The 23,563-nt window shown below is 45.1% G+C and overlaps 1 protein-coding gene across 2 annotated transcripts in view; it reads left to right on the forward strand.

Moving 5' to 3' along the window:
• ddr2l (discoidin domain receptor family, member 2, like) overlaps window positions 1-13,439 on the forward strand; it is a 52,623-nt gene extending 39,184 nt beyond the window's left edge. For both annotated transcript variants that reach the window (XM_041900183.1, XM_041900184.1), the window contains exons 10-17: window positions 1,467-1,609; window positions 3,232-3,439; window positions 5,608-5,852; window positions 6,208-6,335; window positions 7,155-7,352; window positions 8,994-9,228; window positions 12,286-12,435; window positions 13,167-13,439. In XM_041900183.1, coding sequence (XP_041756117.1) covers window positions 1,467-1,609; window positions 3,232-3,439; window positions 5,608-5,852; window positions 6,208-6,335; window positions 7,155-7,352; window positions 8,994-9,228; window positions 12,286-12,435; window positions 13,167-13,301 — 1,442 coding nt within the window. In that variant the 3' untranslated portion in view covers window positions 13,302-13,439. The remainder of the gene's footprint in view (window positions 1-1,466; window positions 1,610-3,231; window positions 3,440-5,607; window positions 5,853-6,207; window positions 6,336-7,154; window positions 7,353-8,993; window positions 9,229-12,285; window positions 12,436-13,166) is intronic.
• Window positions 13,440-23,563: the final 10,124 nt, after the last annotated feature.

Consider the following 23,563-nt stretch of genomic DNA (forward strand, 5'->3'; position numbering starts at 1 on the left):
ATGCCTCAATGTCATCGGTAGCTCCCATCTTAGATATAAAGTCACTTGCCTTTATTGGGCGGGTATTTTGGACCACCCTCTGTCTCTGCAACTGCAATTCCTCTGCCTTCAGAAGGTTGGCTTTCTTTTGCTCCTCCAAGAGAGCCACGTTTACTTACATCTGGGCTTGCTGGCCAGCAACAAGGGCTTTCAATATGTCCTCCATTTCAGTCGGCGGGGAGCCTACGGCCAACTTGGAAAACTGGGTGATCAAACCTTCGGTATCCTCCTCTGACATGCACTATTAACGCTTGAGCGTGCCCGTATTCACCACCATCTGTGACGTCACGAGAGGCTACACAGCTTTCAGCGGGATTGCTCAAGTAGTGCAAGGAGACCAGGTTCAACCAAAACAAGGATTTTATTAAAGGTCTTGGGAAACTAACGAAAGTATAACACAATACTGTTCTCTGGGGGCTCTTAAGGGTTAACAGTTCAGGGATGTCTCTTCCACATCCAAAATCATAACTCTCCCTCGCTCAAATAACTTTTCCCCAGTCTTACTGTCTTCCACGTTGCAGCTAGTGGCCAACCCAGCAAAACGTCCTTCCAAATGTCCCACACGTATTTCCACAGGTGCATATATCCAAAGGTGAGTATTTCCCAAAGGTAAGTATCTCCAAATCCTTATATTCCTCATGGAAGTGGACGTGCAGCACTCTTGTCCTCCAGAGAGCCCAGCCTGGAGACCGTGTCTCTTCCCTTCAACAAAAACCTTCAGCTCATCAGCTCCTCATCTGTTTCAGCTGCGTGGGAAGATTGGCCATAGAGGGTTGGAGTTCCCGACCATACCAGCAGATGGAGCCATAGCTGTCTGGGTTTGCAGCCATCTCAGGGGGATGTAACGTCCCTCCAGGACACAGCCTCTCGTGACATCACAGTTCCAAAAGGGGTTTTCGGATGTCCCCATTGGAGAACACTTTTTGGTTCCAGGTAGAACCCGTTTTGGTTCCAGGTAGAACCCGTTTTGGTTCCAGGTAGAACCCGTTTTGGGTTCCATGTTGAACCCTCTGGGAAGGGTTTATACATGGAACCCAATAGGGTTCTACCTGAAACCAAAAAGGGTTCTTAAAAGGGTTCTACTATGGGGACAGCCGAAGAACCCTTTTAGGTTCTAGATAGTTTAGGTGTTTTCTAAAAATGTAACCCAACACTTCCCTTTTCCTATGAATATTTCAACACTTTGTTTCATTTCAGTCATTTAATTGTAGCTAAAAAAGTGTCAAATAAGCTGAAGGAAATGGAATGGATCCATCTAACCTGCTTCTACTGTATACAGTATAGTTTCCACTATGGAAATAACTAAGTGACTTGATTGTGTTATGTCCTTGATCGTTTTTTAAATGTATATATTACTGGCTGTAGGTCTATGTATTTTTTTCTTCAAATAAAGTAAATCAATCAACTCCTTAACTCCTCCCCCTCAGCGACCAACCCATCAGCCAAGGACCAACCGGATGACGGGAACACCCCTATTCTGATTGGCTGTCTGGTGACGATCATCCTGTTGCTCGTAGTGATCATCTTCCTGATCTTGTGGTGCCAGTATGTGTGCAAGGTGCTGGAGAAGGTAGGACAGACTATATTCTGGATACCCACATCGGTCATAACCCCCTTGACTAGCAGGTTGAACTGAGAAGGCAGCATGGGATGTGAAAGAAGTGAAGAGGAAATTCAGTAACTTTTCAGCAACAAACCTGATGAAGGCTAAGGGCCTGGAAAGTGTTTTTGTATTTTTTTGTATTTAAAAAAAAAATCTAAATAGAATAAAGAATCTGTCCGTTTTTTGCATGGCCTGTGTCTTAATCCACCGCATCCTTCGATGTTGGCCTTCCACACTGCGTCTCACAAAGCCACGGCGGTTGGAACCAAAAATCTCAAATTTGGACTCCAGACCAAAGGACAAATTTCCACCGGTCTAATGTCCATTGCTCGTGTTTCTTGGCCCAAGCAGGTCTCTTCTTCTTATTGGTGTCCTTTAGTAGTGGTTTCTTTGCAGCAATTTGACCATGAAGGCCTGATTCACACAGTCCCCTCTGAACAGTTGATGTTGAGATGTGTCTGTGACTAGAACTCTGTGAAGCATTTATTTGGGCTGCAATTTCTGAGGCTGGTAACTCTAATGAACTTATCCTCTGCAGCAGAGTTAACTCTGGGTCTTCCATTCCTGTGGCGGTCCTCATGAGAGCCAGTTTCATCATAGCACTTGATGGTTGTTGCGACTGCACTTGAAGTAAAGTTCTTGAAATGTTCCATATTGACTGACCTTCATGTCTTAAAGTAATGATGGACTGTCATTTCTCTTTGCTTATTTGAGCTGTTCTTGCCATAATATGGACTTGGTCTTTCACCAAATAGGGCTATCTTCTGTATACCCCCCTACCCTGTCACAACACAACAGATTGACTCAAACGCATTAAGAAGGAAATAAATTCCACAAATTAACTTTTAAGAAGGCACACCTGTTCATTGAAATGCATTTCAGGTGACTACCCCATGAAGCTAGTTGAGAGAATGCCAAGAGTGTGCAAAGCTGTCATCAAGGCAAAGGGTTGCTACTTTGAAGAATCTCAAATATAAAATCTATTTTGATTTGTTTAACACTTTTTTTGGTTACTACATGATTCCATATGTGTTATTTCATAGTTTTGAAAACAGTACAAATAAAGAAAAACCCTTGAATGAGTAGGTGTGTCCAAACATTTGACTGGTACTGTATATATAATTTAATTTATTGATCTTTCTTATATCTATCAGATATAGGACAGACACTTCAAAACAAACTTCCTTTTGATATATTTCTGGACTATCTGTTTTACCATGTATGAATTTCATTCAATGCATATCTATGCGTATCTAAGGCGAAATTCAATGTTTTATTAAATAATTGTTGTATATATATTTTTTATACTTACAGGGGTCCTAACATTCCACATCAAATAGCTAAATGATACTTTTTTATGACCATCTTAAAACAATTCCATATGTTAGCTCAGTAGAAATCCAACCCCCCGGGGCCCTTACACCTTGGTGCGTTTAAGGGTTTTATAAACCAAATTCCACAGCCCTCCAAGAGATGCTGAGTTTCCTCCTCACTTCAATTTGCTCCTCAATTTATGCGCCTTGAAGAGGGAGGTAGCGGTAATGTTCCCTTCCCTAAAGACCCTGATCCCTGCCTGCCTCCCTCCCCAGGCTCCACGCCGTATCCTCGAGGAGGAGGTCACCGTGCGCCTGTCCTCCAGTAGTGACACCATTATTCTGCAGACCCCTCCCGTGCCCCCCCGGGTCTCTCAGATGGACCACCCGTACGAGCGCGTCTTCCTCCTGGACCCTCAGTACCAAGACCCAGCCGGCCTCAGGAACAAGCTGCCTGAACTGTCTCAGAGTGCAGAGACCTCAGGTAAACGCCTCTCCTTTTCTCTCTTCCTCTCCTTTCTCCTCCCCCCTTCCTCTTTCTTTCAATCAAAGGATCCGTGTTACTTCTTAGTCCTTATAGTTTGCATGGTGCTGTGACTGTTACTTGCTTCTCCTGCCTTACAAATCAACTTGTTGATCATGCCGGCTGCGACTCTTGATTCTCAATATTCTCTGGAATGTTGTATGCTATGCATGCTGATCTGTTGCTCAGTTCTCTCTCTTCTTTACCTTCCAGTCCTCCTCCCTCTCCCTCTACCGTCTAGCCCTATGCCTCAGAAAATCCTGTCTATGACCTCTTCCTGACCTCTCGTCACGACCGAAGGCCCCTCTCGTGGTAAGAGGTGAAAGGTGTGCCAATATGAAGAGCCGGAATGGCCGCCCAATGATGTGTGGAAATGTTGACTGTGTTATCTACATAATGCCAGTGTCTCTTTGTATTTCCGTTTTACTACCAGACTATAACATCAGAACGATATAGAATAGTATAGTGGTGGGGAGGGGGAATGTCCTCCTTGTCAGGATTTGAGTCTATAGTCCCTTCTGCGTTCCTGTCTGGGACTGCCAGGGTCTGTTACTGTCTGGGACTGCCAGGGTCTGTTACTGTCTGGGACTGCCAGGGTCTGTTACTGTCTGGGACTGCCAGGGTCTGTTACTGTCTGGGACTGCCAGGGTCTGTTACTGTCTGGGACTGCCAGGGTCTGTTACTGTCTGGGACTGCCAGGGTCTGTTACTGACTGGGACTGCCAGGGTCTGTTACTGTCTGGGACTTCCAGGGTCTGTCACTGACTGGGACTGCCAGGGTCTGTTACTGACTGCCAGGGTTTGTTACTGTCTGGGACTGCCAGGGTCTGTTACTGTCTGGGACTGCCAGGGTTTGTTACTGACTGGGACTGCCAGGGTCTGTTACTGTCTGGGACTGCCAGGGTCTGTTACTGACTGGGACTGCCAGGGTCTGTTACTGACTGGGACTGCCAGGGTCTGTTACTGTCTGGGACTGCCAGGGTCTGTTACTGTCTGGGACTGCCAGGGTCTGTTACTGACTGGGACTGCCAGGGTATGTTACTGACTGGGACTGCCAGGGTCTGTTACTGACTGGGACTGCCAGGGTCTGTTACTGACTGCCAGGGTTTGTTACTGTCTGGGACTGCCAGGGTCTGTTACTGTCTGGGACTGCCAGGGTTTGTTACTGACTGGGACTGCCAGGGTCTGTTACTGTCTGGGACTGCCAGGGTCTGTTACTGACTGGGACTGCCAGGGTCTGTTACTGTCTGGGACTGCCAGGGTCTGTTACTGTCTGGGACTGCCAGGGTCTGTTACTGTCTGGGACTGCCAGGGTCTGTTACTGTCTGGGACTGCCAGGGTCTGTTACTGACTGGGACTGCCAGGGTCTGTTACTGACTGGGACTGCCAGGGTCTGTTACTGACTGGGACTGCCAGGGTTTGTTACTGTCTGGGACTGCCAGGGTTTGTTACTGTCTGGGACTGTTCTCATTTCATCCTTAGCTTTATGATTCTGGGACCGTGTTCAAAACGTAGAGTAGGACTGCTGCTCTAGGATCAGTTTAGCCTTTTAGATCATAATGAATGATAATAAGATTACTTGGACAAGGGGGACCTGATCCTAGATCCTAGATCAGCACTCCTGCTCTGAGATGCTTTATGAATACAGGCCCTGGTTATCATAACAGTCAGGAGCTTAGCCCAAACTTTCACTCTCTCTTTGTCTTTCCCCCTCTGTCCTCCTCCCCCTCTCTCCACCTCCCCCTCTCTCCTCCTCCCCCTCTCTCCTCCTCTTCCTCCCCCTCTCTCCTCCTCCCACTCTCTCCTCCTTCTCTTCATCCTCCTCTTCCTCCCTAACATTCTCCTTCCTCCTCCTCATCCTCCCTAACATTCTCCTTCCTCCTCCTCATCCTCCCTAACATTCTCCTTCCTCCTCCTCATCCTCCCTAACATTCTCCTTCCTCCTCCTCATCCTCTCTATCATTCTCCTTCCTCCTCCTCATCCTCCCTAACATTCTCCTTCCTCCTCCTCTCTCCTCCTCCTCTTCCTTCCTAACATTCTCCTCCTCCCCCTCTCTCCTCCTCCTCCTCCTCTTCCTCCCTAACATTCTCCTTCCTCCTCCTCCTGCTCTTCCTCATCCTCCTCCTCAGCGTGTGGTGGGGGCTATGCGGAGCCCGATGTCACCCAGTGCACGCCTCATCAGTGCTTCCAGAGTAGCGTGCCGCACTACGCCGAGACAGACATCGTGAGCCTGCAGGGTGTGACGGGCAGTAACATGTATGCCGTGCCAGCGCTCACCGTCGACTCGCTCACCCGCAAGGACATCTCCGTGGCAGAGTTTCCCCGCCACCGGCTGCTCTTCAGGGAGAAGCTGGGGGAGGGACAGTTTGGAGAGGTGAGGACCTTCGTACTGTATAAGTTCTTGTTGACATACACACAGACAACTGCAGATTAGTAAAGTATTTTTGGAGTCCCTAATCTAAAGTGAGCGCTATCTATACTTTTTAAAGAGTTTATAAATGTTATGAGTGACCAGTGTAATGTCTCACAAAAAGATGGGCATGCCATTGGTAGACATTCCTGCAGTACCTGGTAAAATAACAAGCTTACAACACAGGATGTTTAATGAACTATATGCATGTGTGAATAACTAGCTTACTAACATTTACAAATGTGGGAGTAATGATTAATAAATGATGAGCAAACTGTTTGCAAATGATTATAAATGGTTTATTATGGACCCTGTGCAGGTCCACCTGTGTGAGGCTGAGGGTCTGCCTGAGTTTCTGGGGGAGGGCGCCCCCCTTCCCGACCGGGATGGACGGCCTGTACTGGTGGCAGTGAAGCAACTGAGGGCGGACGCCACGAACAACGCCAGGTGTGTGTGTGTGTTTGTTTTGTGTTCACCAGGTGTGTGTGTGTGTTTGTTTTGTGTTCACCAGGTGTGTGTGTGTTTGTTACTGTGCATATTGAAAGTCTTATAGAGCAAAGATGACAGAATTGTTTGATCACAGTCATTTCTGCTCTCACAAGAACATGTGAATATTCCTACTTACAGTACACTATGTGTATGCAGAGCTACGTTCTTCCTACTTACAGTACACTATGTGTATGCAGAGCTACGTTCTTCCTACTTACTGTACACTGTGGGTATGCAGAGCTACGTTCTTCCTACTTACTGTACACTGTGGGTATGCAGAGCTACGTTCTTCCTACTTACAGTACACTGTGGGTATGCAGAGCTACGTTCTTCCTACTTACTGTACACTGTGGGTATGCAGAGCTACGTTCTTCCTACTTACTGTACACTGTGGGTATGCAGAGCTACGTTCTTCCTACTTACAGTACACTGTGGGTATGCAGAGCTACGTTCTTCCTACTTACTGTACACTGTGGGTATGCAGAGCTACGTTCTTCCTACTTACTGTACACTGTGGGTATGCAGAGCTACGTTCTTCCTACTTACTGTACACTGTGGGTATGCAGAGCTACGTTCTTCCTACTTACTGTACACTGTGGGTATGCAGAGCTACGTTCTTCCTACTTACAGTACACTGTGGGTATGCAGAGCTACGTTCTTCCTACTTACTGTACACTGTGGGTATGCAGAGCTACGTTCTTCCTACTTACAGTACACTGTGTGTATGCAGAGCTATGTTCTGACCTGTGGTATTCTAACCCCCTCCCCAACACACAGGTACGACTTCTTGAAGGAGATCAAGATCATGTCGAGGCTCAACGACCCCAACATCATCCAGTTGCTGTGTGTGTGTGTGAGCTCGGACCCCCTGTGCATGGTGACTGAGTACATGGACAACGGAGACCTCAACATGTTCCTGTCCCAGAGAGAGATGGAGAGCACTCTGACCCATGCCAACAACATCCCCTCGGTCAGGTGAGACCATCCCCCTCTCACCACGCCCACTCCTTGGTCTCCTCCCCTCTCGCCATGCCCACTCCTCGGTCTCCTCCCCTCTCACCGCGCCCACTCCTCGGTCTCCTCCCCTCGCCATGCCCACTCCTCGGTCTCCTCCCCTCTCGCCACGCCCGCTCCTCAGTCTCCTACCCTCACCACACCCACTCCTCGGTCTCTTCCCCTCTCACCACACCCACTCCTCGGTCTCCTCCCCTCTCATCACACCAACTCCTGGGTCTCCTCCCCTCTCACCACACCCACTCCTCGGTCTCCTCCCCTCTCACCATGCTCCTCCTCAGTCTCCTCCCCTCTCACCACACCAACTCCTGGGTCTCTTCCCCTCTCACCACGCTCTTCCTCGGTCTCCTCCCCTTTCACCACGCTCCTCCTCGGTCTCCTCCCCTCTCACCACGCTCATCCTTGGTCTCCTCCCCTCTCACCACGCCCACTCCTCAGTCTCCTCCCCTCTCACCACACCCGCTCCTCTGTCTCCTCCCCTCACCACACCCACTCCTCGGTCTCCTCTCCTCTCACCACACCCACTCCTCGGTCTCCTCCCCTCTCACCACACCCACTCCTCGGTCTCCTCTCCTCTCACCACACCCACTCCTCGGTCTCCTCCCCTCTCACCACACCCACTCCTCGATCTCCTTCCCTCTCACCACATTCCTCCTCTGTCTCCTCCCCTCTCACCACGCTCTTCCTCGGTCTCCTCCCCTCTCACCACGCTCCTCCTCGGTTTCCTCCCCTCTCACCACGCTCCTCCTGGCTTGGGAGGTCCAGATTTGAATTGGCCTGAATTAACCAATTCTCTCACCCATAGAAATCAAGGTAAATGACTCAATGATTCTATTACTACAGTATGCCCTCACCCACCCACACCCTCACTTCCTCCAACACCATTGTTGTACATTGATGTCTTCCTAAGCTAACACATTGGTTCTCTCTCTCTCTCTTCGCTATCTTTCTCTCTCTCTTTGCTATCTCTCCTCTCGCTCTCTTCGCTATCTCTCCTCTCTCGCTCTCTCTCTGCTATCTCTCCTCTCTCTCTCTTCGCTATCTCTTCTCTCTCTCTCTTCGCTATCTCTGCTCTCTCTCTCTTCGCTATCTCTCCTCTCTCTCTGCTATCTCTCTCCATCTCTCTTTTCGCTATCTCTCCTCTCTTGCTCTCTCTCTCTCTTCGCTATCTCTCCACTCTCTCTTTGCTATCTCTCCTCTCCCCCTCCCTCTCTCTCTTCTCTCTCTTCGCTATCTCTCCTCTCTCTCTCTCTTCGCTATCTCTCCTCTCTCTCTCTCTCTTCGCTATCTCTCCTCTCTCTCTCTCTCTCTTCGCTATCTCTCCTCTCTCTGCTATCTCTCTCCATCTCTCTCTTCGCTATCTCTCTCTCTCTCTTCGCTATCTCTCCTCTCTCCTCTCTCTCTTTGCTATCTCTCCTCTCTCCCTCTTTCTCTCCCCTCCCTCTCTCTCCCCTCTCTCTCTCTCTCTGTCGCTTCGCTATCTCTCCTCTCTCTCTCTCTTTACTATCTCCCCTCTCTCTCTCTCTCCCATCTCTCTCTCTCTCTGTCGCTTCGCTATCTCTCCTCTCTCTCTCGCTCTCCTCTCTCTCTCTCTCTCTGTAGTTTGTCAGACCTCCTGCACATGTCAGTACAGATCTCGTCCGGCATGCGCTACCTGGCCTCTCTGAACTTTGTGCACCGAGACTTGGCCACACGTAACTGCCTGCTGGACCGCAGACTCACCATCAAGATAGCAGACTTCGGCATGAGCAGGAACCTGTACAGTAGTGACTACTACCGCATCCAGGGGCGAGCCGTGCTGCCCATCCGCTGGATGGCCTGGGAGAGCATTCTACTGGTGAGAAAGGATAATACTTTAGGGTCATTCCACAAAATGAGTCCCTTTTGGGTAGTTAACGTGGTGAAAAAAATTCACAAAATGTTAACATTCTGTCATGACAAGCACATGTTCAACCTAATAAAAACATGTTTTCCATCTCAAGAGGTTAAATAAAAAAAATGACTATAGTAAGTGCCAAATATGCTTATTAATTGCCAAATAAAGTAATAGGGTTGACCGTAAGAGAGTTGACCGTCACAGGGCCATAAATCCCCTTGTGACAGGGGGAATGGAAGCGTGTTGTGTGCAACAGGGGAGGGGCAATTGAATGCAAGCTTTACAAAAAAAATTTAAGACCCTGGCGGACTGCCAGTAAAATAACATTTCTAGCCTGTCTATCTATGGGTAACAGGTTTGACGTATTATGCTTGACCCTCTCAGTTTGGCCAAAAAGAGTAGAACCAGCTCACCTGCTTTTATAGTATAATTTGACTATTAGATGTTCGATGTTTCTATTTAAAAAAATATTTAAAAAGGAATAGTTTCACCATATTAAAAAAGATAGTTCAGTTCACGTTACAGGGTTGACTTTAAAATGAGGGACATGTTTGGGTTTTTTTACATACAAATTAATCACTAATCACATTAAATAAATTATATAATCTTTAGAAATGAATCATCTTAACAAAATAATAGGGCTTTACTATGATGGTGTTGCTCTGAACCAGAGCATGTGAGCTGGGTTGAGCCGTTGGACCGCTCCAGCGCTCCACGTCCTTTCCAACTGCTCTGCTAAAAACCGCTCCACGCTCACAAGAAAAAAAAACTGCCGCTCCAAATTCGCTCCATTCATTAAAATCACAATTTAACCAACACCCATCTGTTTTTGTGACTACCTGGACCTACCATTTTGTTTTGAAGTATTGAAATGAATGGTATTGAATGGTATGGAATGGTATTGAATGGTATGGAATGAAAAGTATTTGAATAAACATGAAAAGGTGACTGTAAGAAGCGCACATCATTTCAAATAGGCTACATGTCATATTAAACAGCATATAAACACTCTAAATAGGCCAGGAGACAGACAGGGAGCCTAAGAAGGAACAAAAATGAATTATTTAGGCTATATTATTTCTATTATTTCAAGGCTATAGCCTCCAAAGAAATACATTGTGAAGCATTAGCGAGTGTGACGCAATAGACTGGTAGGGACATTAAGCGCTCAGCATTTAAACATTTTCGTTGTATTAAATCATTATGGTCTATAAATTGTGCATATAGGCTGTGACTTACTTAGAATTAAATACAAATGTAAAACGAAAAAATGACTTATTAGTGCCTTTTTGAATTCATTTTTAGAATTCCTTTTTAGAAACATGCGTTTGGCCAGTCTGTGGCTTCAGGCTCATGCGATGGTGCCTGGAGAGCAGGCCTAGCGGCGGATAATATCCTCTCCACCCCTGGAGAGCCGGCCTAGCGGCGGATAATATCCTCTCCACACTTGCAGAGCCACTGGGGATGCTAAACACCCTTTTGGACACTCTTGCCAGTCTGGGCAGAGACGTAGATGTTTTTTTTATTTTTTTTATAGGTAGACCTAAAGTCTTGTCCAAAACAACACAGCCTGGTTCCAGTCAACACAAAACAACACAGTCTGGTTCCAGTCTACACAAAACAACACAGTCTGGTTCCAGTCTACACAAAACAACACAGTCTGGTTCCAGTCTACACAAAACAACACAGTCTGGTTCCAGTCAACACAAAACAACACAGTCTGGTTCCAGTCTACACAAAACAACACAGTCTCGTCCAAAACTGAGATTTGCGAGATGATAGGAAAAAATTGTGTCACGGAATGAAGGGTACCCTAACAGTTTTCCTTGGGTTGGGTTTATTTCAATCCTGCCCACAGCTGGCAGCACCCAAGTAATCATCAATTCGGAGCACAGCTGCACATGACCTGATGGTAATGCCTATGGTAAATTTGGTTTGACATTGGATATCCCTATGGTGCTAGTGAGGTACCATCAGTAAATTACACAATGTAAATGGGACAATATAAAAAAATGTCAATAGCTTCTAATTTCTATGATCTCAAACCAACAACAAATTGTAGAAAATCATTTACAAATATTGAAAGCATTTAATAACACAACTAAAAGATGTACAACATGAAAATGGGGTCCCATTTACATTGTGTAATTTATTGACAGTCCCTAACTAGCCCCAGAGATAGACTATCCAAAGTCAAACCAACTTTGCCATGGGTCGCACACCAGCCAGGCTGAAGCTAATTGGTGAAAGAAGTTTTGGCAGAGTGAATGTAGAAACATTTGCCACGTGCGAACACACACACACACACACACACACACACACACACACACACACACAAGAGACACCCACATTAAACCAACCCACAAGACAACTCTTGTTTGGCTTCAGTCATGGCCGCTGCATTTCTTAATGACCAAGCCGAAAAACGATGCCAAATCAGAAAGTTCAGCCCCCTTTTTCTGATACTTTTTCTGGAAGATGTTTTCTAAGACCCCCTTTCCATCTGTTTGATGAAAAATCAAAGCCTTTGCTTATTCCCAATTTTTAGGATGGAAAATGATTGAAAAATGTGCTGTGTATATATGGCTTAATTTCACATTGAAACAGTGGTGTTGAGTGGATGAGAGATAGAGATTATGTAAATGTGAATATAAATGTGTTTCCTGAAAAGCTCATTCGGAACTCTTATGGAAGCTATAGGCAACCATTTTGAGTAGTTAAGTCGACCTTTATTTGGCTACATCTGGGTCCTATGCATTAGTGCACACCATAGCAAAACACTTATGAAAACCCTCCCTGTTTGTCTATTGTCTTCAGTTTGGTGCCTAATCAATACCACTCAGATAGATCCCGTGGGTGTTGGTGTGAGGTTTAGGGTGAAGTTGGCCCATAGACACTGATCTTGGGTCAGTTTTTGCATTTCCCCAACTAATGGCTAGGGTTATGATTGGGGGAGGAAAAGCTGATCCTAGATCTGTACCTAAGGGAAACTTCACCATCTGTGTGGTTCCTCTCCAGGGAAAGTTCACCACGGCCAGTGATGTGTGGGCCTTTGGCGTCACCCTGTGGGAGATCTTCACTCTGTGTAAAGAGCAGCCCTACAGCCTACTGTCAGACGAACAGGTCATCGAAAACACTGGCGAGTTCTTCCGAAACCAGGGCAGACAGGTAAGTGATTTAATTGATTTAATTCATCCATTCATTCATTTATACATGGGGGGGACAAAAACATTGAAAACGTCAAGTGTTTAGTTATGAGAACAATACATTGGGAATTAAAAGAGCTTTTCTTAAATGGAGAGATTGTTATTGGGTACACTCTTAGAAAAAAGGGTTATTCGGCTGTCCCCATAAGAGAACCGTTTTTGGTTACGGAAAGGTTCTACCTGGAAGGGTTTCCTATGGGGACAGCCAAATAACTATTTTAGGTTTTAGATATAAACTTTTTTTCTAAGAGTGTAGAGAGAAGAGGGCGGCAGGTAGCTTAGCGGTTAAGAGCGTAGTGCCAGTAACCGAAAGGTCGCTGGTTCTAATCCCCGAGCCGACTAGGAGAAAAATCTGTCTGTGCCCTTGAGCAAGGCACTTAACCCTAATTGCTCCTGTAAATCGCTCTGGATAAGAGCATCTGCTAAATGACTAAAAATTTAAATGTAAAAAAAAAAGAGGGGTATCCAGGTACTGGATTCATCAGTGCATAGGATAAAACATGTAATTAGGTGGAGTAGCTTAGCTTTGTCTCACATTCAACGATATGTAATTATTTTCCATATGGGTCAAATATTATTTTAGTCTTGTGCTCAAATTGTGTCATCCTGCATGCATAGTAAACTCCATTATATATCTGGACCTAACAGTAATGTTTTGGCACCCCATTTCCCCATCTCCCAATTTTCTTCTAGATCTTCCTCTTCGCCCCACCGCTCTGTCCTCCCTCTCTATTTGAGCTGATGATGCGTTGTTGGGACCGCGACATCGCCGATCGACCCACCTTCGAGGGGTTGTACCAGGCCTTACGACCACATGTGGTCCAGTGAACTTTGAACCCTGGCAGTCCTGAGTGAGGGGTCCATTTAGCCTGAATTCTCTTCTCTTAATCCCTCTGACTGACAGACAGAAGGACAGACAGACATTTTTTTTTTTTTACATTTTAGTCATTTAGCAGATGCTCTTATCCAGAGCGACTTACAGTTAGTGAGTGCATACTTTTTTCATACTGGCCCCCCGTGGGAATTGAACCCACAACCCTGGCTTGCAAACGCCATGCTCTACCAACTGAGCTACATGGGACTAGACAGACAGACATAGACAGACAGACAACGAGGAGGACTGGAAGAGGATGCAGCGATGTCATTTTGAGAGAGCAGGAAAGTGGGTTGAGGTTATCACCTCGACAATGTGGACGACTTCTTTCACTTTCTTCAGTGATGGATCTTATCATTTTAAATCCATGAAAAGCTCTCACCCTTTTGTCTGTTTGTGGTTTGTGTAAATTGAATTCTGTTCAGACATCTTTATACAGTATGTTGTGTTTTCATTTTGTTTTAGTAAAGAAAACATTTTCCCTAAAACTAGGCCTAGTAAGAAATCAACAACTGGACTAATGCTTTTGTCTTCAGACCCTGTGGTTTTTTCATGTAAAGCACTGCTGCCTGGTTGTCTTCCATGTATCCATGATATGTTCCTTTTATTATCCCCACACTGGAGTTAGGACTTTGATATTTTTGATTTGTTTGACTCAGATTTTATTGTCCTTTTTGAATATGAATGTTATACAGGTCAGTTTGGATAAGGCCTATGGCTAAAGCAGAACTACTGTCATAGCTAGAATAGGACCCTAACCCTCTGACCCTAACCCTAACCCTGCTTTAGAGAGGGTTGGGGAGCCACAACGGACTGATGATGAGCAATAGAAAGCACTGTCCCCATGGAGATGCCTACCGCAAGGCACTGTCCCCATGGAGATGCCTACCGCAAGGCACTGTCCCCATGGAGATGCCTACCGCAAGGCACTGTCCCCATGGAGATGCCTACCGCAAGGCACTGTCCCCATGGAGATGCCTACCGCAAGGCACTGTCCCCATGGAGATGCCTACCGCAAGGCACTGTCCCCCTGGAGATGCCTACCGCAAGGCACTGTCCCCCTGGAGATGCCTACCGCAAGGCACTGTCCCCCTGGAGATACCTACCGCAAGCTGTGCAGCCTTATCAGATAGCATTAAAGCTAATTAGCATTAATGAGATACCATTAGCTATCCCCTACAGAGATTCAGTCATCTGCGTTGTGAAGCTGGAGGCTGGTTAGCTCTGGTCCAGGGCGTTTGTGCGCATTCCAGTGGAGGAACACGCACTAACGGTGACGTGGACCAGAGCTAGAAGCTGGACAACACTCTTTGCGAGTATACAGTAGCTAGCATGTTGTTGTGGCCAAGCCTCTGACCAAACAGCTGTTGTGTCCACAGCTCCACCTTCAGATGAATTGAGCCATAGCAATAGAATTACTGCTGTATTTCCTGGCCACCGCTCCACCCATTATGGCCTCATTGCTTTGAATGGGTACGCCCGTTCTAGTAAATCTATTTCTATGATTGTAGCTGAGAATTAATGTGAGTTGAAGCTTGCTCACTGGCCAGGGATTGAAATGAAGGCTGAATTTAATTGTGGTTGTAAATATAATTGAAAGGGATCTCTGTGTAGATGACACATGTCCATGGGGAGATCAATCAATGTTGTCATGTTAGTGTAAAAGTTTTTAAAGTACATTTTCCTTTTTTTGTTATTTCAAAACGTTAAGCCCCCCTATTTTAAGTATATGTTTTTTTGTTGTCATTGTTGATGTTATTAACATTGATATTAATGTGTTGTGTTGTTCACCTGTACTGTATCTGATGCTTCAAAGTGTGTCTGTGTGTCTGCTGGGAGGTGGGGCTCTCTGCTTGGAGGAGGGGCTCTCTGCTTGGAGGAGGGGCTCTCTGCTTGGAGGAGGGGCTCTCTGCTTGGAGGAGGGGCTCTCTGCTGAAAGGTGGCTCTCTCCTGGGAGGTGGGGCTCTCTGGATGTGTTATGTGTATGTTTGACATTCCATAGAGCACTGGGGGAAGTGGTTCAACTTGGAGTGTGTTTAGATGCCCTGTTGTTGTGCAATACAATCTGCAACGCATGGAGAGGGGAGGGAGGAAGGGATGTCAGGAAACCACTAAACTCAATCTCCCAGAGGTCTTTGCTGAAGTGAGCCAGTGTTAGCTAATGTTCATTGTTAGAGATGAATCCCTTAATGCCGGTCCAGACAGAGCAAGTCATGTTTTTGTTTTCCAACATGGCCACCATGGTTGGGATTGGATAGAAGAAAGCTGATTATTGACCAGAGCTTTATAACAGTTCCCTCTCTGGAGTGGCTTTCTCAGCTTTTTGGATGACATGGAAGCACAACTGTGGTAAAGGGGTAAAAGGAGTGCTTTGTTCGAGCGTGCGTGTGGCGGCGGTCTGCTAGAGTTCGTCTGTGCAACGTGTTCGCATGAGAGTGAAATAACCAAGTGTTAGTGTTTGAATGCGTAACGGGTGGTAATGATTGGTTGGTTTGGTGTCAGGTGATAGAGGACACTCCTTGATTTTCTCTTTTACTATTCATCACTTCCAGTTTATAAACTCTTCTCATACGTATGTGGCTGACTTGTACATAGTGTAGTCAGAGTAGATTTGTATAGTAATATATTGGGAGCTGAGGAGAAGATTCCAGCCCCATGATAGTTTTCCTCTTATCTTTTGCTTCTCTTTGTTTATCTTATTAAAATCAAACTTGACAAACAGTATCGAGCATTTTTTTAAAATTAAAAACAACAAATATTTGTTTTAAGTGAGAAGTAGAAAAATAAATGATGCCTACTCCACCCATGCTCTACCAAGGTTTTACAGCACACAGATTTGACCGGAGGATGCGAGCGGAGCTGGAGTGGAGGGAGGGAGGAGCGGAGCTGGAGTGTAGGGAGGAGCGGAGTGGAACTGGAGTGGAGGGAGGAGCGGAGCTGGAGTGGAGGGAGGAGCAGAGGGAGGAGCGGAGCTGGAGTGGAGGGAGGAGCGGAGTGGAGCTGGAGTGGAGGGAGGAGCGGAGCTGGAGTGGAGGGAGGAGCGGAGCTGGAGTGGAGGGAGGAGCGGAGCTGGAGTAGAGGGAGGAGCGGAGCGGAGCGTAAATGCCAGCGGATGTAAAAATCAATTGGGAGTGTCCGCTTTCTCTCCCACTCAGCCACGAGCTCTGGTCATGCTCTGCCCAGCATTTTTCATTTCCTTCATCACTGTGCTTTTAATTAGACCTATTCTGTTGTATTTATTTAGCCTACACCACCACTAATGTGCAGAGATGTTAAAATGAGTCGACCAAGAAATAGGTTGCAGCCTGTGTAATATGATGGCAAGACAACCAATGGGCCCATGCAGCAGCAACGGAGAGGTTTTAGGTTCTATATAGGCTGTTTAAAAAAAAAAGAGGAGTGCTAAAGTTGTCAATCAACTGTAAGATGTGAGCGTAACAGAGCCACAGTTACAATTAAAGCATCGGATCATCAATAGATTAGAGAAAAAAACTGTTTGTTTTTTAACACAGTGGCTACATAACCAATCACCTACAGTGAGGGAAAAAAGTATTTGATCCCCTGCTGATTTTGTACGTTTGCCCACTGACAAAGACATGATCAGTCTATAATTTTAATAATTATATAAAATAACAACAACAAAATCCAGAAAGACACATGTAAAAAATGTTATAAATTGATTTGCATTTTAATGAGGTAAATAATTATTTGACCCCTCTGCAAAACATGACTTAGTACTTGGTGGCAAAACCCTTGTTGGCAATCACAGAGGTCAGACGTTTCTTGTAGTTGGCCACCAGGTTTGCACACATCTCAGGAGGGATTTTGTTCCACTCCTCTTTGCAGATCTTCTCCAAGTCATTAAGGTTTAGAGGCTGACGTTTGGCAACTCGAACCTTCAGCTCCCTCCACAGATTTTCTATGGGATTAAGGTCTGGAGACTGGCTAGGCCACTCCAGGACCTTAATGTGCTTCTTCTTGAGCCACTCCTTTGTTGCCTTGGCCGTGTGTTTTGGGTCATTGTCATGCTGGAATACCCATCCACGACCCATTTTCAATGCCCTGGCTGAGGGAAGGAGGTTCTCACCCAAGATTTGACGGTACATGGCCCCGTCCATTGTCCCTTTGATGCGGTGAAGTTGTCCTGTCCCCTTAGCAGAAAAACACCCCCAAAGCATAATGTTTCCACCTCTATGTTTGACGGTGGGGATGGTGTTCTTGGGGTCATAGGCAGCATTCCTCCTCCAAACACGGCGAGTTGAGTTGATGCCAAAGAGCTCCATTTTGGTCTCATCTGACCACAACACTTTCACCCAGTTCTCCTCTGAATCATTCAGATGTTCATTGGCAAACTTCAGACGGGCATGTATATGTGCTTTCTTGAGCAGGGGGACCTTGCGGGTGCTGCAGGATTTCAGTCCTTCACGGCATAGTGTGTTACCAATTGTTTTCTTGGTGACTATGGTCCCATCTGCCTTGAGATCATTGACAAGATCCTCCCGTGTAGTTTTGGGCTGATTCCTCACCGTTCTAATGATCATTGCATGGAGCCCCAGGCCAAGGGAAATTGACAGTTATTTTGTGTTTCTTCCATTTGCGAATAATCGCACCAACTGTTGTCACCTTCTCACCAAGCTGCTTGGCGATGGTCTTGTAGCCCATTCCAGCCTTGTGTAGGTCTACAATCTTGTCCCTGACATCCTTGGAGAGCTCTTTGGTCTTGGCCATGGTGGAGAGTTTGGAATCTGATTGATTGATTGCTTCTGTGGACAGGTGTCTTTTATACAGGTAACAAACAAACTCCCTTTAAGAGTGTGCTCCTAATCTCAGCTCGTTACATGTATAAAAGACACCTGGGAGCCAGAAATCTTTCTGATTGAGAGGGGGTCAAATAAATATTTCCCTCATTAAAATGCAAATCAATTTATAACATTTTTGACATGGGTTTTTCTGGATTTTTTTGTTGTTATTCTGTCTCTCACTGTTCAAATAAACCTACCATTAAAATTATAGACTGATCATTTCTTTGTCAGTGGGCAAACGTACAAAATCAGCAGGGGATCAAATACGTTTTTCCCTCACTGTAGGTAGGTTATTTTTCAGTAGCCTACGACATGTTGTTGAAATGTTGAAGCTTCTTACGATAGCCTACTTCAGAACCAAATGGTACATAGTCACAAAAGTAGATGGGGTGTTTGTTAAATGATCTATTTAAACAATAAATGAATTAAGCAAATTTGGAACTGCTGTGGGGGTTTTTCCGGTGAGTGCTGATTTTTACCTGCCGCTCTGTGAGCAATGAGTGGGATTTCCATACTCTGATCCCCATGACAACCGCGGCTTTCTTGTGCCTTTTACAGCTTGTTTCTAGCCTTAAGCATTGCAGAGTAATGCATCCTATACATTTATATAATCCGGGTTTGGGATGCTGGCCAATGTAGACTCCAATGCTTCCCACAGTTGTGTCAAGTTGGCTGGATGTCCTTTGGGTGGTGAACCATTATTGATACACATAGGAAACTGTTGAGCGTGAAAAACCCAGCAGCGTTACAGTTCTTGACACACTCAAACCGGTGCGCCTGGCACCTACTACCATACCCCGTTCAAAGGCACTTAAATCTTTGAATGGCACACATACACAATCAATGTCTCAATTGTCTCAAGGCTCAAAAATCCTTATTTAACCTGTCTCCTCCCAATTATCTACACTGATTGAAGGGGATTTAACAAGTGCCATCAATAAGGGATCATAGCTTTCACTTGGATTCACCTGGTCAGTCATGGAAAGAGCAGGTGTTCCTAATGTTTTGTACACTCAGTCAAATATTATGGATATAGTTACAAGATACATGTCTCTCCTCCCTAACAATGGGAGTCGTTGACCACAAAGCAGCACGGCGGGCTGTCTAGCTCCCGCCTATCCTTTCTTTGGATTGGTGGATACATCTCATTATTGTAATGCTTTTTTGAATATTCTATGAGGGTTGTTGATGTCAACTGCCTGTATTCAATAGAGAGAGACGCTATGTTACTAGCCTCATGTCATGAATATGCATACCCATCTTGAGACAACTCCGATATCAAATATTTTTTCTCTAAAACTCCGATATCAAATATTTGTTCTCTAAGTTGCCGGGACGTCACGTGTCCTACTTATATCAGTACACTCATAACAACTTAAGCATTATGAAACTTATATTAGATTAAATAAACCTCACGTAGCAAATAAGCCATTCATTTTTTGGGGGGACCAAATTCGGCACTCTCGTTGACCTCCATAGAACAACTCCTTGCTTGGTGGGAGAAACAATGAAAAAACGCCCCCTGCTGGAGGGAGACAGATGCTACGCTGAGTTGGGCCTCTCTTCTTCCGCTCTGACTCAAGTCACAGGAGGTTGGTGGCACCTTAATTGGGGAGGACGGGCTCGTGGTAATGGCTGGAGTGGAATAGGTGGAATGGTATCAAATACATCCAACACATGGTTTCCATGTCTTTGATGCCATTCCATTCGATCCGTTCCAGCCATTATTATGAGCTGTCCTCCCCTCAGCTGCCTCCTGTGGACTCAGTGTATATCTACAGTAGCCTAGGTTTGTTTTCAACCACTTCTTATGATTGGTGCAGGCAAACAGCTGTGTTAATGAGTTGCTGGGCCGTGGTTTTAGATAGAGCTCTGAGATTCGGCTGAAAAATATATGGACATTTTCAGAAATGCTACAAAAAGGTAGCACGTCATTGGTTCTCTATTGGCACGTGAGAGCGATAAATTATACAATTTAATCAAAACTGTTGCACCTACAAACTTATTCAGTCTGAAAGGTGGCAAGTCTAATTGTCCCTTTATGGACCCTGTAGTCTCGTTCTTATCCGACGCCTAGATCCTGAGCTAGGTCGGGGCAAGAAATTGTGTTTTTTACTAATGTTATATAACGTTAGCGACCCTCTTAAACATCCGGTATGTGGTTCTCGGTGAAGGCTGAATGGATCATGACGAGAAGCGGGGAATGTGTTGTGTACCTCCAATCAAGTTGATTTGAGAAGTTTCATCGACATTGGTGTCATATTTATAGAACGCCGTTTGGGTCAAAATAATCTCGTTGACCAATCAGTACATGAATATGACTGCACATCACATAATAATTTAATGCGTTTCATACATTTTAACGTAGTGATTACACATTGATTACAGTATCACTCCTATTTCATATGTCACAGCGATTGAACGATATGTATACTATGATGCTGGTAAAGTTTTGTCTCGCGCACCTGCCACTGCTGCACAAGGCAGACACACTTCCCCAAGCTCTGGGACAATGCTGGTCAGAAACAAAGCTAGCTGATGGACACAAACAATGTTCTCCCCCCAAAAACATAGCAAAACGACATCATCTGTTTCAGTAGCTATAGTTAGCTAGCTAACTATCTAGCTAGGCGTCATCATCTATACTGAACAAAAATATAAACGCAACATGTAAAGTGTTGGTCCCATGTTTCATGAGCTGAAATTAAAGATCCCAGAAATGTTCCATACGCACAAAAAAGCTTATTTCTCTCAAATGTTATGCACAAATATGTTTACATCCCTGTTAGTGAGCATCTCTCCTTTGCCAAGATAATCCATCCACCTGACAGGTGTGGCATATCAAGGAGCTGATTAAACAGCATGATCATTACATGGGTGCACCTTGTGCTGGGGACAATAAAAGGCCACTCTAAAATGTGCAGATGTCTCAAAATGTGCAGATGTCTCAAGAGGGAGCGCGCCATTGGCATGCTGACTGCAGGAATGTATTTTTGCCTGTAATAAAATCTTTGAAATTGTTGCATGCTGCGTTTATATTTTTGTTCAGTATAAAATACCCCTCATTTATAAGACACTTTGGTTGATGACGGTCAGACCCACCTATGTGAAGCTAGCCACAATAAGGATTTATTGTATTTTGTTGAATTTATATAACAACATTCCAACCTTGTTTAACATGATCTAGTCCAAATATGACATGATTCCGCTATTTTGTATTCATTTGCATCACTTTCAATTAGGGACTTTTATTTTGATGGCGAACCGCAAATTGCACTATTGTGACGAAACCTTATTGTGGCTAGCTTCTCATAAATGTCGCCATTACATTTTACATTTACATTTTAGTCATTTAGCAGACGCTTTTATCCAAAGCGACTTACAGTCATGCGTGCATACATTTTTGTGTATGGGTGGTCCCGGGGATCGAACCCACTACCTTGGCGTTACAAGCGCCGTGCTCTACCAGCTGAGCTACAGAGGACCATTTAGCAGACGCTCTTATCAGAGCGACTTACAGTTAGTGAGTGCATACATTTCTCATACAAAAAAAGATTGCAGTTTTGAAACTGAGGTAAAAGTCCAGTAACTGCAGTCGACTGTGGTATTTTGGACGCAGTATTTGCAGCATACTGCAGTTATAATGCACTCTGACTGCAATATTTTTTCGTAAGGGCAGACCCGGTCTGGTCAAGCCACGCTAGCCAGATGAAGATGAAGCTAGCTAGCTGTTTATAACCAGAGAGGAAGAGGAAGAGAGAGGCCCAACTCGGCGGAAAATCTGTCCCCCTCCAGCATGTGGCGTTTTTTCGTCGTTTCGCCCACCAAGCAAGGACTTTTTGTATGGAGGTCAATGAGAGAATGAACAAAAAAAATATGGCTTATTTTCTACGGAAGGTTTATTTGATCGAATATAAGTTTCGTAATGCTTAAGTTGTTACGAGTGTACTGATATAAGTAGAAGACGTGACATCCCGGCAACTTTGAGAAAAAACACTATCAGAGTTGTCTTTATGCATATTCATGACATATTCATATTTGATATCGGAGTTGTCTCAAGATGGGTATGCATATTCATGACATGAGGCTAGTAGCATAGCATCTCTCTCCATTGAATGCAGGCGGTTGACGTCAACAACCCTCACCGAATATTTAAAAATATTTTACAATAATGAGATGTATCCACCAATCCAAAGAAAGGATAGGCAGGAGCTAGACAGCTCGCAGTACCGCTTTGTGCCAGTGTAGCCAATTTAGCGACTTTGTCGCTATATTTAGCGAGTATTCGGACCCCTCTAGCGACACATTTTCAAAAAAGCGACTAGCGACAAATCTAGCGACTTTTTCTGGTGTTATTGGAGACTTTTGTAGACTGACGTGAAAGCACGTATCGTTCTTACTCTTCTCAACGAGCAGCGGGTGCTGTCGTGGGCCCCACCCTGGGCCCCGCCCCCGTCCCAAAGCACTCACAGGCGGCCCAGTCCTCCCGCAGCAGTCCCGCCCATCTGCAGTCAGAGCAGGAGACTGCAAATGAATCGCGTATGCGAGAAGCCGCGGCTGGCTGATCCCGCCCTTATTATTTTTGTTGGGCCATTTAGACTGTTAATATAGATTGTATACAAAAAAAATTCTCTCCCACGACGTTATTCCTCTCCTACAGCGTCCATCACAATTACAAGCACAAGCTTTGATCCCCAATTCAATTCATACTATGTGAATTGAACACTATTCCAGAGGAAAAACAATACAAAGTGGATGTTTTGGAGTCTGATAACTCTGAGGAGGACTTTGGGAAAAAGCACTTGGGTACTGAATAGACTGGTACAATAAATGTGGCTCAATTCACAGTGGTTTCAGAGTCCCACAATATGAGCTACAACGCTAATATTTGTGTAGTCTCTTCATAGTTGTGTTCTGTGGGTGTCACTGAGTAGAGTGATGCTCCATGTCATTGATCCACCATCCATAGGTAAGGCTGTACAGTGAAATAAGTATTCCCCCAATGCAATTCTAAAGTGTAATGTTAGCCACAGTGTGATTTCAACAGATTATTGTCAAATTAACAAATTATTGTATTTTGTTGAATTTATATAATAACATTCCAACCTCGTTTAGCATGATCTATTCCATTATGGCATGATTATTTGTATTAATTTGCATTACTTTTGAAGGCGAACAACAAATTCCACTATTATGGCGAATCCTTATTGTGGCTAGCTTCACATCGGTGGGTCCGACCATCAGCTAGCTAGCTTTTTTTAATGACCAGCACCGTCCCAGACGTCGGGGAAGTGTCTGCTCTCCTGCGGCAGCGGCAGGTGCTCGAGACAAAACTTTACCAGCATCATAGTATACATATCGGTGAATCGCTGTGACATATGAAATAGGAGTGATAGTGTAATCAATGTGTAATA

The sequence above is a fragment of the Coregonus clupeaformis genome, chromosome 16 (assembly GCF_020615455.1).
Source record: "Coregonus clupeaformis isolate EN_2021a chromosome 16, ASM2061545v1, whole genome shotgun sequence".
Taxonomy (NCBI): Eukaryota; Metazoa; Chordata; class Actinopteri; order Salmoniformes; family Salmonidae; genus Coregonus; species Coregonus clupeaformis.